Source organism: Heterocephalus glaber, unplaced genomic scaffold (assembly GCF_053883595.1).
Source record: "Heterocephalus glaber isolate CG9 unplaced genomic scaffold, H.glaber_assembly_v1.0 deba00001497, whole genome shotgun sequence".
NCBI classification, from domain to species: Eukaryota; Metazoa; Chordata; class Mammalia; order Rodentia; family Bathyergidae; genus Heterocephalus; species Heterocephalus glaber.
Window position 1 is genome coordinate 53,805,163 of NW_028258320.1, and position 17,446 is coordinate 53,822,608.

At 43.5% G+C, this 17,446-nt stretch overlaps 1 protein-coding gene across 3 annotated transcripts in view; it reads left to right on the plus strand.

Moving 5' to 3' along the window:
• Nucleotides 1–17,446, plus strand: part of Tcerg1l (transcription elongation regulator 1 like) — a 218,928-nt gene that overhangs the window by 184,457 nt on the left and 17,025 nt on the right. For all 3 annotated transcript variants that reach the window (XM_087185140.1, XM_004838718.4, XM_087185141.1), the window contains exon 9: nucleotides 16,427–16,562. In XM_087185140.1, coding sequence (XP_087041266.1) covers nucleotides 16,427–16,562 — 136 coding nt within the window. The remainder of the gene's footprint in view (nucleotides 1–16,426; nucleotides 16,563–17,446) is intronic.

A 17,446-nucleotide genomic window follows, 5' to 3' on the forward strand; every position in this document is an offset into this window, starting at 1 on the left:
TCTCTTTCCAGAGTGATGTAGTTTCAGAGAAGAGGTCGTTGATTTCTTTTGTTAGGTTGATTCCTAGGTATTTCAGTTTCTTGGACTCTATTATGAAAGGTATTATTTGCCCTATTTCTGTCTTAGTGAGTCTACTGTTTGTGTAGAGGAAAGCTATTGATTTTTGTGTTTTGACCTTGTATCCAGCTACTTTACTGAATTTGCTTATTAAGTCTAGAATACATTTGGTGGACTTCTTGGGGTCTTCTAGGTGAAGTATCATGTCATCCGCAAATAATGACAATTTGACTTCTTCATTTCCTATCTTTTTTCCTTCTATTTCTTTCTCTTGTCTAATTGTCGTGGCTAAAGTTTCCAAAACTCTATTGAACAAGAGTGGTGATAGTGGACATCCTTGTCTTGTTCCTGATTTTAGTGTGAAGGATTTCAGGTTTTGACCATTTAGTATGATATTGGCTTTTGATTTTTCAGAGACAGCTTTTATCAGATTTAGGTAGAGACTGTCTATTCCAATTTTTTTAGGGTTTTTATCATAAATATGTGTTGGATTTTGTCAAATGCTTTTTGTCCATCTATGGAGATAATCATATGGTTTTTGTCCTTGGCTCTTTTGATATAGTGTGCTACATTTATTGATTTGCATATGTTAAACCATCCCTGCATCCCTGTGATGAATCTCACTTTGTGAGGGTGTATTATCTTCTGGATGATCTTCTGCATTCTATTTGCCAATATCTTATTAAGGATTTTTGCATCTATGTTCATTAGTGAAATTGGCCTATAGTTCTCTTTTTCAGTTGGGTCTTTCTCTGGTTTGGGGATAAAGGTGATGCTTGCTTCCAGGAAAGAATTTGGGAGTATTGCTTCCCTTTCAATTTCACTGAAGAGTTTAAATAGTAGTGGCAGTAGTTCCTCTCTAAATGTCTTGTAGAATTTGGCAGTGAAGCCATCAGGACCTGGGCTTTTCTTAGTTGGTAAGTTTTTAATTAGGTTTTCAATTTCATTGATTGACATTGGGTCATATAGAATTTTAAGTCTTCATTCAACTTTGGTAATTCATATGTGTCTAGAAATCTGTCCATTTCATCTGTGTTTTCCATCTTATTGGCACATAGGTTCTGGAAGTAGGTATTGATGATCCTCTGGATTTCTGCTGGTTTCGTTACAATTTCAGCTTCTTCATTCCTAATTGTATGGATTTGGGCCTTTTCTTTCCTTTTTCCGATAAGATTGGCTAAGGGTTTGTCAATTTTGTTTATTGTTTCGAGGAACCAATTCTTGGCTTCATTAATTTTTTGTATCATTCTCTTCATCTCCATTGAATTGATTTCTGCTCTGATATTTATAATTTCCTCCCTTGTATAAGCTTGGGGTTTATCCTGCTCTTCTTTTTCTAGAAGCTTGAGGTTCAGCATCAGGTTTTTTAATTGGGCTCGTTCTGTTTTCCTAATGTGAGTATTCACTGCTGTGAATTTCCCTCGTAAGACTGCTTTCATTGTGTCCCATATGTATTGTCATTGTCATTTAATTGAAAGAACTGTCTGGTTTCTTCTTTAATTTCCTCTATGACCCATTGGTTATTCAGAAGTGTGTTGTTCAATTTCCATGTATTTATGAAGTTTTTGTGATTTCTTTTGCTTTGATCTCCAATTTCATCGCACTATGGTCTGATAATATACAGGGGATAACTTCAATTCCTTTGCACTTACCTAAATATCTTCTATGAGTGCGTATGTGGTCTATTTTGGAGAACGACCTGTGTGCAGCTGAAAAGAATATTTGTTCTGATTTTGTGGATTGGAACACTCTGTAAACATCTGTTAAGTTAATTTCTTCAAGAGTTTGATTAAGTTCTAGTATTTCATTGCTTATTTTTTGTCTAGTTGATCTATCTATTTGTGACAGTGGAGTAATGAGGTCCCCAACTACTATTGCGTTAGTGCATATATGACTTTTCATGTCCATTAGTATTTATTTTATATAGTTGGGTGCACTAGTGTTTGGTGCATATATTTTTATGATTGTCATCTCTTCATGTTAGATTATTCCCTTTACAAGGTTATAGTGTCCTTCTTTGTCTCTCTTGATCAGTGTTGGTTTGAAATCCACTTGATCTGCAAAGAGGATAGCTACTCCTGCATTTTGAGGGGTTCCCATTGCATGGAGTATTGTTTTCCAACCTTTAGCTTTCAGTCTATGAGTTTCTTTTTGAATTGTGTTTCTTCTATGCACCATGTTGTTGGATCTTGCTTCTTGACCCATTCTTCCAGTCTATTTCTTTTGATTGTTGAGTTAACATTGATGGTTATAACTGATACATATTGAGTTATCATTGTCATGACTTTTTCTTTTTGTTGGATTCTCCCCCTTTACATTTAATTTCTTGTCATGCTCGATGGATTCATTCTGCTGTGCTTCCTGGGGTTGTGATCCTCATTGTCTGTTCCTAGGATATTGTCTAAAATGTTTTGGAGTACTGTTTTGGTATTCGTGAAGTTCCTAAGGTGCTCTTTGTCATGAAAGTATCTTATTTCTCCATCAATTTTGAAAGGTAGTTTTGCAGGGTACATCAGTCTGGGTTGGAGACTGTTTTCCTTTAGGGCTTGGAATATGTCACTCCAAGCTCTTCTTGCCTTGAGGATTTGTGTTGAGAAGTCTGCTGTGATTCTGATGGCCTTTCTTTCGTGTGTGTGATTTGTTTCTTTTCTTTTTTTTTGTATTAAATTCTTTTTTTGGTACATTGTAGGTATACAACACAATTACATTTCTCATTGGGAATTGTACCTTTACATAATGCATCTTGGTTCTTATTTTTTCCCCATTCCTAGTCCTCCCTTCACGCCCTCCACCCTTCCCTATTTACAAAGACTTTATTTCCATTTTTTCCATTTCTCATCATATTTCCTTTCCCTTCTTTCCTTTCCCTTGCCCCTCCCACTACCCTTACCCCTTTGGACCTTTTCTTCCTATTTTACATTATCGATTATTCATTCCAATCATTGGTACATTTTAGGTATACAATATAATGACATTCATCATTGGAAATTTGCACCTTTACATAGTCTGAGAAATTATTTCTGATTTCATTTTTTCCAGATCCTCTTTTGTTGCCAGTTCAGGGAGTCCAGGTGGTTAAGTATTAGAGTGTTCCATCTCACTTCCCTTTGGGGTTGCTGTAGGTGATCTGGAAGTCTTTCTTTGAGACTTATTTATGTGTCTTCTCATTTTGACAGGGGGTGGGGGGTGCTATTGGCACCTTCAGCACTTACCTCCTCTGCCTTGAGAGTAGTGGAACGGCGGCCCAGAAGCCCCTTCCTCTAGGCTGGGAGAGGTGGTAAGGTGGCCTATTGGTACATTTTAGGTATACAATATGATGACATTAGTCTTTGGAAATTTGTACCTTTATGTGATTTATCTTGGTTCTTATTTTTCCCCCATTCTCCTGCCCTCCCTTCAACCCCTCCACCCCTCCCTATTTACAAAGACTTTGTTTCCCTTTTTTCTTCTTCTCATATTTATTCCTTTCCATTTTTTCCTCTCCCCTACCCTCCCACTTCCTCTTACCCTTTAACAATAGTTGTTATTAACAATCCTACAATTGTGTTCACTCCATTAACCCCTCAGAAGCCTGGTTACAATGTGAAATCATTTCCTCTTGTCTCCCAAAAGGACAGTGTATTTTCACTTATTTATGATAAATTCTAGGCTAATTCTGTGCATTCTGATACTTCTATCGTGAAGACTGTTCAATTTGAACAAGCAGGTAGAGATGGTTCCAGGAGACTGGATGATAGCAGGGAAGCAAGGTGCTTGTGCTGAAGAGGGGGAGCCAGAGGAAGAGATTCCTGTGGGGGGCAAGGAGAGTCAAAAAAAAAAGGAGGATTGAACAAGGCAAGCTGGCGAGGTGCATTCCAAACCTCCGGTGACACTGAAGTAGTTTCTATCAAAGTAAATGTGTCTTAAGGTGATGGAAGGAAAAGGGCAAATCATATACCTACCTAACACTTTGCTGTAAAAGGTCCAATACAATGATAGAGACAAATAAGGACACCCAACTCATGAATAACTTTGCTTTATTCTTTGTTTTTGTTTTGTTTTGTTTTTGAGGTGGTGGTGTTAGGAATTGAACTCATGTGGTCTCTGTCACTGAATTACCTCCCCAGCCTTTTATTTTTTTATTTTTTTGGTACTGGGGCTAGAACTCGGGTCCTTGCACTTGCAAGGCAGGTGGTGGAACCAATGAACTAATTCCCCAGCCCACACCCAGCCTTTAAAAAAAATTGCTTTTGAGACAGGTCTCTCTAAGTAGCTCAGGCTGGCCTTAAACTTTCTATCCCCTCACTTCAGCCCCCCAAGTAGCTAGGACTGCAAGGTGCGTACCACTGTGGCTAGCTAAGAAGCTGCCATTTTACCTTATTTTTTAACTTTTTACTTTGGAAAGGTTTGCTATAAAAAGGAACAATATACTTAACCTTCAGTTACCCATTTCCCAACTTCAACAACCAACTCATGGCTGGTATTGTTTATCTCTACTCCATGTGCCTTAAGATTGCTTTCAAACAAATCCAGGTATCATTTAAAAAAATTGTAAATATCTAAAGTAATTAAAATATAAAGGTTTTAAACGTATAAGCCATATAAGCAAGGTTAAAAACAACAGTAGTTCTGTAATATTATCAAATAACCCCTCCCATTATTGTTCAAATTTCCTTCTTTTATTGTCTCTGCAGTCTGTTCATGTTTTTGCTAAATCTCTTCTAACTTATATGCTTCTCCCTTACCATTTCACTGCTTATTTTCTTCATTCGATCTTAAGGAAATGAGTTTCTTTACACCCATAGTTTGGATACATTCTATGATGTGGTTTACTTAACATGTTCTTCCTCTGTATTTGGTTAATTTGTAGTCATATCTAGATCAGATTCAGGCTTTCTTTCTGTTTTTGAAAGAATACTTCACAGTGGTGTTGAATTCCTTCCAAAGCATAGTACATCTGGTCAACTGTCTTCTTGTGATGTCAGCAGGTGATTTGTTTCTATCCATTATTTCCTTGGGTTTGCTAAATGCTAGTGCCTTAATTCTGTCATTTTATTTGCATTCACTAGTTTGACTGCTTTTATAAAGAGAAACTTTTACTCATAAACTACCTGGTTCCCTTGAAGTCTAGCTTGAACAGCGAACGCAGGATAAGTGCTCAATTTCTTCCCTTCAGTGTGGATTTTCAAAGCAATACATTGGATTCCTAGCATCCTGCAGAGATGACCAATTCATCATAAACTCCTGAATTTCAACATAGCTGATATGTTTAAATCTGATTTAATTATCTTTGCCTTTTGAAAGACAAAAGGGTCTGCCATTCTTAGTGATCATTGGTTAATTATTGCAGGTCTAAAGTGTACCTTATCAAAATGTAGGTGGATGTCTTTTTTACATAAGGAAATTTTTCTTCAGTGAAATTTTTCTTTACTGTTTGCTCTGTTTCATTGGATTTCCTGGATTTTCTCAAACATTTTTTTCTGAATCTTTATTTTGTCCAATATACTTTTTTCCTCCCCCTTTAACTCTGATACATGCCTTTATTTTATGGCAGCTATCATTTTCTGCATTGTTCTTTTTTTTTGGTACCGGGGATTGAACTTGGGTCCTTGAGCTTGCGGGGCAGGTGGTGGAACCACTGAGCTAAATCCCCAGCCCAGCTATCATATTCTTTATAAAAGAAACTTAGTTCACCTTCACATCATTAAAATTTCCATCAGATTCTTGAGCATGTCTTCTCATCTTACCTCTATGGTTGATGGGCACATTATCTTGTTTATAATTCTCATTATTCCCATATTAGTTGTCTATGGAATCAGACAGTGATCATTTCTGATTATCCATGTTTCAGAGCAATGCTGATGAGGGAAGGATCTGGGAGAGTGTTCTGAACTGGTAGTTCTGCCTCTCCCTCCAGAGCCTGGAATGATGGCGTGCTGTGTTTTGGAGCTCTGTCCTCTTTGCTGCAGAGCCTTTTGTCTGTATCTTCCCTTCATTGTCACTATGGTCACCCCACTTTCTCCCCAGAAGGGAGGATTCACGGGGCCAACCACTCCCTTCATCCTTTCTGAGGTTTCTGGAGTCCTGCACAGATTGGATCATAAAAGGCTTCACCTGCGACTCCCATGAGCTCCTTGGTGTATGACCAATTCTGGGGATTGGGAGAGAACAGATATCTCTGATCTAGTGACTTCCTCCACAGTGGTGTTTGCAGGCTTGCTGCCATAAGATGCACCTTGCTTTCTCCACCTCCTTAGACAGTTGCTAATACCTGAGATCTGTTGGGGTCTGTGGTCTGGTGAGTTTAAATTTCTGAGAACATTTCCTTTACCCCTTAGTTGGTGAAGATGTTGTCTGAGGGCTTTTTATTCTGTTCTTTGTACATCTTTGTCTGCTTTTCTGTGTGGATCTGGAGAGATTAAAATGCTTCCCCTCTGTCTCTGCTTCATTTAGCACTAGGGGCTGTTTTAAGTTTTAGAATTCATTAGAGTCCTGTGTCCTGAGAGGAATATCACCGGGCTGATTTCTGTTCTCTAATGGTTCCCAAAGGAACATCTGGAGGCAGCAGACAGAGGCAAAAGTAGGTTTTCGTAATTGTTGCTAGTTTATTTAGAGTGATTAATCCGCCAAGCCCCATAGGTAACTACAGCTCCCCACTCACCCCTCTCACCTGCTGAGGACTGGGTGTTCCCAGGAATGCTCTTGGCAGGTGGCTTGGTGTGCTGTGCTGTTAGTGGGTGGGTGGTGGGTAGGAGGGGGTGATAAGTGTCGGCACCCTGGATCCAGTGTCTCTAGTTCCCAAGTTAGCAGCTACAGGTGTTACAGGTATATAAATATGTCCCAGCCAGGGGCTCAAAGACCTCATCATTGCTGGAGAATTCTTCAGCACTGAAGATTGAGGATACCTGGTGGAGCCACCTTGTAAAGCAGGTGCTCTGGGCAGTTCCCACTGCTTGGTCAACAACAAAGCTGACCTGTTTCTGGTGATTCAGGGAGTCTGAGCCCCATGTTCACTGGGAAAATCCCCCAGGCCAAAGGAGACTACCTGCGTGAGCAGTGAAGCACCTTCTAACAGTGCTTCACCACCAAAGGAACTATGGCCCCTAGAGACAAGGGTGGCCTCTGAGTGACACAGCCCTTCACAGACCTTTGCCAGCTGGGCCATCAGCACAGTGGGGGGTTCAGGACTCCCTTAGTCTGATTGCTCTTCATTCTATCCCCCTATCTAGCACTGTTCCTAGCACATAATTGGTTTTCTCAACCACGTGGACAGAAAATGCAGAAAGGGACTGATAAATAGGATCCCACTGAAGACACAGGGAACTGTCCAGCCATGAAGTGGTCTTGAGCAGAGCTGAGAAGGGGTTTAGTGAACCCTGAAGACCTTTCTAGGCAAGTGTCATGAGAACCAGAAAAACTACCCACATCAGGGAGCAGAAGCTTGGCTCAGAGCAGAACCAAAAGCAGTAAGGAAAGCAGAGCAGAAGGAGGCTAGGGTTGGTGGGCAGTCAATGGTCCAGGAGAGCAGACAAGCAGAGAGGTTGAGGTGAGGGAAAAGGTACTTTAGGGTCCCAGTCTGTCCAATCCTGCTCTTCCAGGTAGATTCTGAGTCCCTGTTTAACCCAGAGTCCTGAGATTCTACGCTAGGAAAGTCTTGCCTCTGAGTACAGCCAGGGAACCAGGTCTTCCTACCTTTCCACTAAGCTCACTGGGCTCTTGCATAATGCCTCCTCAGGGGTGCACCAAGCCCTTATAGCCAGGGTTTTTTCCCACGGACACAATCCATCTTGGGGAGGCCTCTGTCTTTATGTCATCATTGGCTCTGACTCTCCACCTTAGAAGTCCTGTGTGGGCAGAGCCAATGTCCCTGTGCTTTAGTCTTGCTCAGGGACCTGAAACCCCTAATTGATGTGCCAACCTGCTTTACAGCTGCTAGAATCACACCTCTGTACTGCACAATTCTGAGGCTAAAATCCAGAGAATACAGATCTTTCAAAGTGTATCTCATCTGAAGATCATTTATTACAACTGCACAATAGGATGTCTGAGGCCCCATGGCAAAAAGAGTCACAGAAACTTTGATTCCTGCAGAATTTTATATTGTGTTTAACACTGGAGTTACAGGCTGGTGATATTTTGATGATAAATTCCTAGCCCTCTTTGCTGGAAGACAGAACAATTCTCCCTAGCCAGTAAATCAAATAAAAGATGAGATATCCCCCAGATGAACAGAGCCCTGAAGCTAGCCTAGGCATAGCTGGTGTAGATGATCAGAAGCCTCCAGGACAGGTGAAGAATCATAATTACCATCATTATCACCATCACCCTCAACATTATCCCAATAACATTAACATTACTGTGATCTTGGCTAACACCATCCCTGTCATCATCGACCGTCACCATCATCACCATCGCCATTGTCTTCATCACCATCATCACCTCTTTAGCACCACTGTCATCAGTATTATTTACATATCTGCTACTGTCCTGAATAAATTAAGATGCATTATCTCAGGTTAGAGGATGCTACACAGAGAGTTTTAAACAAATATCAGATGTCCTTATTTCATTTAATTCTGGCAAACAAATCCCATGGGTTAGGTACTATTATTATTTCAACATAGATGAAAACAATGGAGAGAAATGGAGTGTCAGTGAAATGAGGAGACTTGCCTGGGAACGTACAGCATCTCAGTGGGAAGGACCAGGGTCTGTTAATAGTGTGGAAATCAAAATTTTAATTAGTAAAAAAGAAAATTTAATTAGTGCCCTCCATTTTGCCTCTTTCGTATCCCTACAATGTAGATCTCTTCTTGATATTGTTGCTACCATGTGGGCGATAAAGAGGTGGGGCTTGGAGAGGTTAATGCTCATCCATGACTTACAGCTCTTCTGAGACCAGTTGGGGTTTCCAGTCTTGCTTTATTCCTAAGGTCTTGGCCTCAGCTTGTCTATGGCATAGAGCAGTCAATAAGGGTCACTCAGTGATCACACATTCAGAAGATTTACACAATGCACCAAGAATTGCATGCTGGACAAATTCTGCAGTCATCTTTCTGCAGTGCCAATACAAAAACTGGAATGGGGAAGGACCACAAGGACTGGGGCCCATGCACTGTGACAAGGCTGAAGTCTAAGGCCTTTGTTCTCTTTAGATTGTGGGACCTGGGGCACATCCGCCTTTAATGTGTCTCCAAGGAAGCTGTAAGAAACAAACTCAATTCAACAAGCATTTATTCACTGCATGTTTGGCACCAATGGCCACCTCCTTGGGAAACAGCCAGGTGACCAGCCAAAAGCTGGGTCAAGACTTGGGGATAGACATGAGGCAGGAAGAGCATGTGGGAAAAGAATTCCTTGAGGCAAAGGCAGAGAGAGATGCTCCAGGAGAGTAAGAAGAGAGGATGAGGGCATGAGGCATTCAGATCAGGCTGATAGAAGAGAACACGAAGAAGCCTGCCATTCTCCTACCAGGCTGTGTCCTTTGAAGACATAGGTGAGTGGTGACAGATCTGGCTCCCCTGGCCCTGTGACAGACGACACTGGAGGAAGGCACCAAGGAGCCTGCAGACAGGCAAGGAGCATGCCGCGGAGAAGCTGAGATTTTACACAGGCCAAAGGTGAATGTTTCGCAGAAACGTCTTGAAGCTTGGTGGTCATTTCTGGGGTTGTGGATGGTGACAGTGCTTCCTGTACCAAGCTAGAATTGTCCCATCCTCACTTTGCCCCAAGAAACCTGAGACTCCTGATTTCCAGCCCACTGCTGTCGTGTGGAGCACATAAATGATCTGGGACAATCCTGACAATGTCCAGGTTTCTTGTTCAATTAGGACAGACAATTCATGGATTGAACTGGGTCCTCCAAAAGTCTCTATGTTGAAGTGAGGGAGAGGAGGAGGGAGAAATGAATGAATAAGACACTAATATATCTTAGATGGCCTTCTACAGCTTAGGGTCTGATGAAAGATCCCTAAAACAGCCTCCTCAGGACTGCTAAAATACAGCCATTTTGCTACGTTAAAACTCAAAGCACAAAGAGGGTAGCCAACACTGATCAGGGGCCAGGCATCCTGTGCAAATTGGCACTGACTTTATAACAGTAGCAGTTCGGAGAGACAGTGCTTTTGGTTTAGGATGCAGTGACAGCAGATTGTCTTATTGGACCCACTGGAGGCTTCCACCCAGGGCGCAGTCTGCCAGCACCTGCAGTGTGCAGTGCTGTCCTCCCCTCCAGCCAGTAGTCATCAGGTTATGACCTACCAGGGATAAAGGTTGTTTTCAAAAATATGTCAATGAAATTATCACTCAGAAATTGTTTGAGGAAATGCAGGCAGCCTTGTCTCTGAGGAGTCTCCACAGTAAATAGCCATGTGCCCAGGCTAGCTCAGGCAGGGTGCCTGGAAATACTGAGAACTGAGTATTGAGAGGTGTCTATGCACCTCACACCTCAGAGACGTCTGGCTACACAGGCAGAAAAGTCTTGTGGGGAATCAGAGCTCAGGATACATGGCTTCCAGGATGCCTCATTCTTCTTCCAGCCCTTGGGGAGCCCACATCACTTGGAGTAAAAGGTCACATCCCTCCCATGTTCAAGGAGACCAGAGAGACCCAGTCCCTCACTGACCTCTGCATGCTACCCTCCTGTGCTCATCCTCTCTGAGGCCTTGAAGCTGTCCCTGGGATATTCTTGATGCTCCTCTCTTAGGACCTTTGCATAGTGAAGCCCTGAGCCCAGGATGTTCTCCCAGGTCCCACAGGGACCTCTTTCCAGCATTTGCTCATGGGTGTCCTACCTACCGCGGGTGACCTAGACTCTATCTTCCTCTAGGTTTCATTGCTTTTGCATTTTTGCTTTTTAAACTTCCTAAATATGTAACATTTCTGAGTATACCAGCCATTTCTTCATCAAGTTACTCTTGGTCTTCCCTCCATAATGTGAGCCCCAGCAGGACCCTTCCAGCTCAGCATCTGAAGCAGGGTCTGCTGGAGACATTAGCAGATGGTGCTCAAGGAGGGGCCCCTGTGCCCCTCTCTGCTTACTTCCAGGCACTGATCCTTGGTGAGTCTCCCCACAGCTGTGTGAGGTGGGAGGGTCTGTAGTGTGTGAACACAGAACTTCAGAGAAACCATCATGGGAAGCCATATTGCAGGGCTTCCAGGAACGTCTGCTGAATATTGATGAAACAGAAATCACTGGACCTATATCCTGAAAACTCTTCCCTGACACCACCTGGATATCCTACAATTCTGACACTCAGTGCCCCAAGATAGGCAAACCCTTCAGGTCGAGGGCTTCATCCCAGTGAGACGTCCTTCTCTGTAGACCAGCTGCAAATGGGTCTCCAGGTGTCTTAAACCACTTTGTGTCGCTATAGCTGAGTACCATAAACTGAGTGATTTATAACAAATAGAGGTTTATTCAGTTCATGGTCTGGAGCTCCACACTTGAGAGACCACATCTAATGAGACATTCTTGCTGGTGGTGACTCTGCAAAGTCCTGATGTGGCCCAAAGCATCTTATGGTGATACAGAGCAAACTTGCTAACTTGGTCTCTCCTTATAAAGCCACCATAATGCAATCATGATGGCCCATCCCTCCTAAGGTCATCTAATCCTAAATACCTTCCCAAGCCCCCACATGGTTCTACCTTTTAATTACTTAAAATGCCACACGAGTTTGGTGGGAACATTCAAACTGCAGCGCCAGGCTATTCGAATATCTATGTGCCTCATGTGGCTGTATATATGGAAGCTCCCACAATCAACCTTCCCTCAGACTTGGTAATTTGCTAGAGTGCCTCATAGAATTCACTGAAAGTGATATGCTTAGGGTTCCAGTTTTGTTATAAAGGAACCTGTTTAGTGGAAGAGAAGGGTAAGGTCAGGAAAGGTCCAAAGGAGTAGAAGAAGTGTGCTACCCTCCTAGAACTATAGTGATCCCTAGCCAGTATGCTCCTAAACTTCAATCCTCAAGAGTTCTATTGGGTCTTCATTACAAAGCCATGATTGATTACATCACTGGCCGGAAATCTTAATTCTATCCATAGCCCCTCTCCTCACCCTGCATGGGCTGGTAGGTGGGGCTGAAAGTGGCATGGCATCTGCAGATCAAGACAGACAAGGAGGCACTAAGGACCACAGAGGCTGCTGGCTGCGACTGTGCCTCTGGTCCAGTCGCCTGTCAGCAACACAGGCGAGTGTGGCTGTCTGCCTGCAGGGCATGGCTGGTGGGACCTGCCAGAGGCATTTGTCTTTGGCATTTCCCGCTGAACATTTTTATGAACAAGTTGGATGAAGACACAGGAGGCCTATTTGTCAAATTTATAGGAACTACAAAATTAGGAAGCTGATTAGTTGATGTTGGGATCAAGACATTTAAATATTTCAACAGGACAAAATTAACAGGATTGTATTTATATTGTAGAGTTGTGGTGCTGTGAGGCATTGTAAGATCATATTGCCTTAACCATGTATCCTACTGCAAATAAGGTCCAGGGAGTTTCCAAAGTTTAGCCTGTGATTGAAACCCCTACAAATCCACAGTGGACTTCTCCAGAATGAGGTCCTCTGACAGCAGGTGTTCTCTCCACAAGAGAAACTGGTGGCACCAGCGCCAACCAGGGGCCAGCCAGCCTTAATTCCTTTTTCTTCTTTTGTGGCTCTGCCTCCAGGTAGTGGTCAACCAGAATGTCTTCTGTGCCTTCAAAGCCTCTTGAAAAAATAATTCTAGTACAAATGCCAATCACAAGACCACCCTCAGAACCCCTACAGTGATCCCCACTTGCTGGGGACTTCAGTGCTGGCTCTGGGTTCAGCTCTAGTTGGAAGTGCCTCCACCAGTATTCAATTCATTTCTTACTGGACTGCACTCCGTGGAGGGAGAAGCAGGGGACCTCTGGGGTGGCCAGACCTCCCCAGTGCAGGGCACATTGGGAAGCTGGATAGGAAGGGAGGTGGGTGGCTCTGGGGGGCTGATGTGGACTCCCTCACTGAACCCTGAACAGTCCCATGAGGTGGGCACTGCCATCATCTCACTTCAAGGAGCAAGGGACACAGACTTCAGTGGATTTGCCCATTGAGGTTTAAACCTTAATCCTTTCAGTTCCAAAGTCTGTGCTTCTTCTCACATGGGTGACAGAGATCACTCATGTGACCCTTGCCTTCAAGAGAATAGGTAAATGCCTCAGACTTGTGGAGAAATCGAGTAATAAAAAATCACTTCTGCTCTCCAGTCTGTCTCAGGTGACTGGTTAGTGGCTGCAGTTTCTTTGCTAGGCAGCCATTTCAGCCACAGTTTTGCTGTGTGGTAAGACTCTGGGTGGAATGAAGTATGTCTAAGCTCCACACCTATAGTGTGGCAGATGTGCCCAGAAGATGGCTGGGCTGAGGAGCGGAACTAGGAGAAAAAAGCCCCTCTTCTGGGGGTGGGGCTGATCATTACACTATTTCACACAAAAGCGAAGGAACAGAAGAAAGGCAAGGAGCATGCTATCCAGCAGAAGAGACCCAGAGCAACAGTGCCGGTATTTGGGCAACACTTGCCACTGTGAAAGGTTTGAAAAGACCAGCCCCTTTCAACCTAACATCGGGTCCAGAACATTTCCCAAACCTATGCTTCAATTTACTGAGGTTTCTGTAACACAGTACAAAAATTATTCCGCCCCAAGAATATCACAAATATATTCAGCAGGTTGCATTTGCTTTGGACCAATTCTAACTGAGCCGATAGCTGAGCCCTCTAGAAGGCACACAGTGATTCTGAGCAGAATATTTTGTTGAATAAGCAATAATATGTGATTGTCAATGTGCTCACAATGTTCCTATTATTCTTATTTTAAGTAACAACAATACAAGCCTTGTTTGCACACTTCTATTTTTAACTAGTGAAAATTTACTACAAAGAAATCTTAATTATCCCTTTTAGAATATAACACAATTGCAAATCCACTGGTAATTTTCTTTTTGCAAAATTTCCCATAATGGTAGAAGAATGTAAGTTCTCCCAAAATAGTCAGTCTATAAATAAAATTCTCTAATGGGCTGAGCAATCTTTTTGCTTTCTTTTTATGTGAGTTTGGATAAATCCATATTATAGCCCTGTGAATGAAGACTTCTTGTTAGACAGAGAACACTGGATATTCTCATCACCAGCTAAAAGTGGTAACTGATTCATTTTTACAATTCCTGGGGCAGACAATCACAAAAAGGTGTGTGCTTGGTAGGTGTAGGAGGGCATGGACTGGTTTGATCCTGGCAGCAAAATGACCGTATGTCCCTTTTGCTCTTTATCTCCCTTCCTATTCTCCCAGAGGAAACAGTGTGGGCTTCCCTTGGTGCCCACATCTCCTGGAGGAGGCCCACTTGGGCTGCAGAACCTCCTGAAGTAGGGATCATTCTGTTTAACCTCATGCCTGGTCTCCACTCCTAGAAGCCAGTAGCATTCCCCACCTGTGACAGCTGCAAATGAAGCTGGACATTGCCAAATGTTCCCAGGGACAAAATCACTCCCACTGAGAACACTGTGCTAAATATCAAAGAAAACCAGAGCTGGACAGTAATAAAGTGTTAAAATATCAGAGTCAAGACTAATGCATTAGAAGGAAAGCAATCCCAGTACAGAACTGTGTTCAATTCTAAATACAGCTGGGACAAGCAGGAAATTAAAGCCAAGGAGCTTGGTGTGGTTTATATGTAGGAAATTTCCAACAAGAAACATCAGAGGGGCTGGGATTCTGGCTAAGCTGAGGACAAGCCAGGTAGTCAGATATCCTATTGGGAATGGAGGAGGAGGAGGAGCCTGATCAGAAATCCAGGATATCAGGTGTCAAGGGATGGGGATTTTTGTCTAAACAAATTTAGCAGGGCTCTTGCTCAAATTTTACAGTGCAGAGATGAATATGAAAGCCCACTGGAAAGTTCAGGGAGCTGAGCAGTTTGGTCCAGAAGAATATTTATCAATTGGCAAGTCAAGAAGCCCAGTCTTTGCAGCATGAGGCTGGTTTTAAAAGGAGCAGGGGAGGCTCCTACTTCTTAAAAGCCTGTTCTTTAGTGTCCATCCAGTGTGCAGGAGGCACTGAGTTCCTTTGTTCTCTGATGACCTCTCTTCACAATCCCTGAGTCCACTTGACCTAAGTGCAGCAAAGACAAGGGTGCCTCTGAGCAAAGGCCAGGTACCAGAATTGGTCAGAGAATCTCCACCCATCACACCTGCCACTGGGAATAGTCACTGCCGTGGACAAGTGTGGGACAGAGCCAGAGAGGGAGTGGACATGGTAAGGCTGTGTTCCAGGCCAGTGTAGGCCAAGTCTACAGGACAGGGCAAGAGCAGGCTTTATCTACAGGCACAGGGGCCACTTGGACAGATGCTCCTTCTGAGGCCAGGCCAGCCCTGGGAGGTGGAGAAGCAAGATATGAGAATTAAAATGTCTGCATTTGCCCAATCATTTTCTCCCAGCAGTGAGCACCTGAGCTTTTTTTGAGGTTTCCATATGCTTCTATAATAAGTCATGAAGCCATGAAGAGATCTGCCAAGGGGCCAGTGACAATGATGCAAGCACAGAGTCCATATCTGAGAAGGGCAGACCTCTTCCCTTTTTTCCAGGAGAGGAAGTCCTGACACCTCCTTGGAGCCCCAAAGAAGCAGTGTTGAGTCACCCAGCCTGGCAGTGTTACCTCCAAAGATCCCTCACTCCATGCCCTCTCAGAGCCTGGTCCTGTGACCTACCTGCCACAATCAATGTTCTAGGCCTTGCCTGGGGCCACCTCTCATTTGGGGGATGAAGACTTCTTCAGGGCCCCAGTGTTTCCTGTTGTCCATAGTCTCTGTGCCAGGACAGATCCCAGCCTCCCTCTCTGTCACTAACTCTTCTGTTTGAGTTCAATCTCAGCGCAGTGCTTTCTGTACCAGGTTGCTGCCTTCTACACATTAATGCAATAGTGTAGGGAACCAATGAGTACTCAGTAAAAATGCCCTCCTTCCCTCAACTCCCTTGATGACCACATCTATGCGGTGACAGAAGAACCTCAGCTACCAACCCCTTGGCACAGGCAATGCAGGAACCTGAGGTAAGGGTCCTGCTCAGAGGCACCCTGGATGATATTCCCTGGATTCTGCCCACATGTGCCCTCCAGCTTCTTAAGCTGGTGTCCATTACTCATTTGCCAGGGCTTCAGTCTCACCTGCTGGCCCCAAATGTAGCAAAGTGGTTTGCACCCTGAGGGCAAAAATCTCCATCCTTGCCCTGCCAACTGCATCTGGCTCTATTTTTTTTTTAAAAAGTTTTCAGATTCTTTTTTTCTTAAAGAGTTATCTCAGAGAGGGTTCTTAAAGGTGAAAGCCAGTTGGGTTTCTCTGGGTGTGTTAATTCCCTGCCTCTTATGCCCCTACAGGATGGAAGGCTATGAGAGTCCCTGCCTGGAGGAAGCTGAGCGAGAGGACAAAGGCACAAGGACACCACCCCCCAAGACTCTCCTGCCCCTGGAGGAGCGTGCGACCCATTTCCGAGATATGCTCCTGGAGAGAGGGGTAAGAAACCCAGGTGGCCCAAAGGGGCTCCTGAGGAGCCATAGCAGGTGGACACTCATGTCTTGCTGAGTCTATGCTCAGGCTGAGTAACATTCAGGTACTAAGTGCTTTGAAGCCAGGAAGGCAAACCAACCTAGAAGGGATCCCTGCTTCTTTTATTCTTTTTTTTATTTTTGAGGGGGGGAGGGTACCAGGATAATGAACTCAGGACCTTGCTCTAGGAAAGCAGGCGCCGGAACCACTGAGCTAAATCCCTGGCCCTTGGATCCCTGTTTCTTATCTCAAGAGAAAAAAGGAAGGTTTATAAAGTATATGGACAGCCTTCCTGAGGAGCTATTTCTGCTTCAGAGTGACTTCTCACTCTGAGAGGTAGGCAGAGTGGTCCCTGAGAAGGAACAGGTCACCTGGATGGCATAAGAAGCATTTGCCTGTGTGAAGTAGATTCGTGCTGTAACCAGGTCAGGCCACAGTATCCAAACCTTAGCAAGTCCCCCCCAGGAATATCTTATCCATTAGGGCAGTGATGGCGAACCTTTTAATATTTTCAGTGATACAAACAGCCTGCTGTGGTATGCATGCCGTAGGTTTGCCACCACTGCACTAGAGACTACTGCATCTATGGATTCATGCAACTATTTTTAAGTAAAATTAGTATATCTTCATTGTAACTGATTTGTGGATCTCATTTTCAGTAGAAGAGGTTATATTTGAATCTCCTGCCAATGACTTTTATTTCTTGCTTTGGCTTTTGGGTATAAAATGAGCCCGATACAATATTGTAGCCCAGTTGGATTTCTTCACTAAATGAGGCTGAACACAGAAGGTAGAAATGGAACCTATATGTGAAGATAATTATAATGAACACTCTAATAGCTTTGTGAATT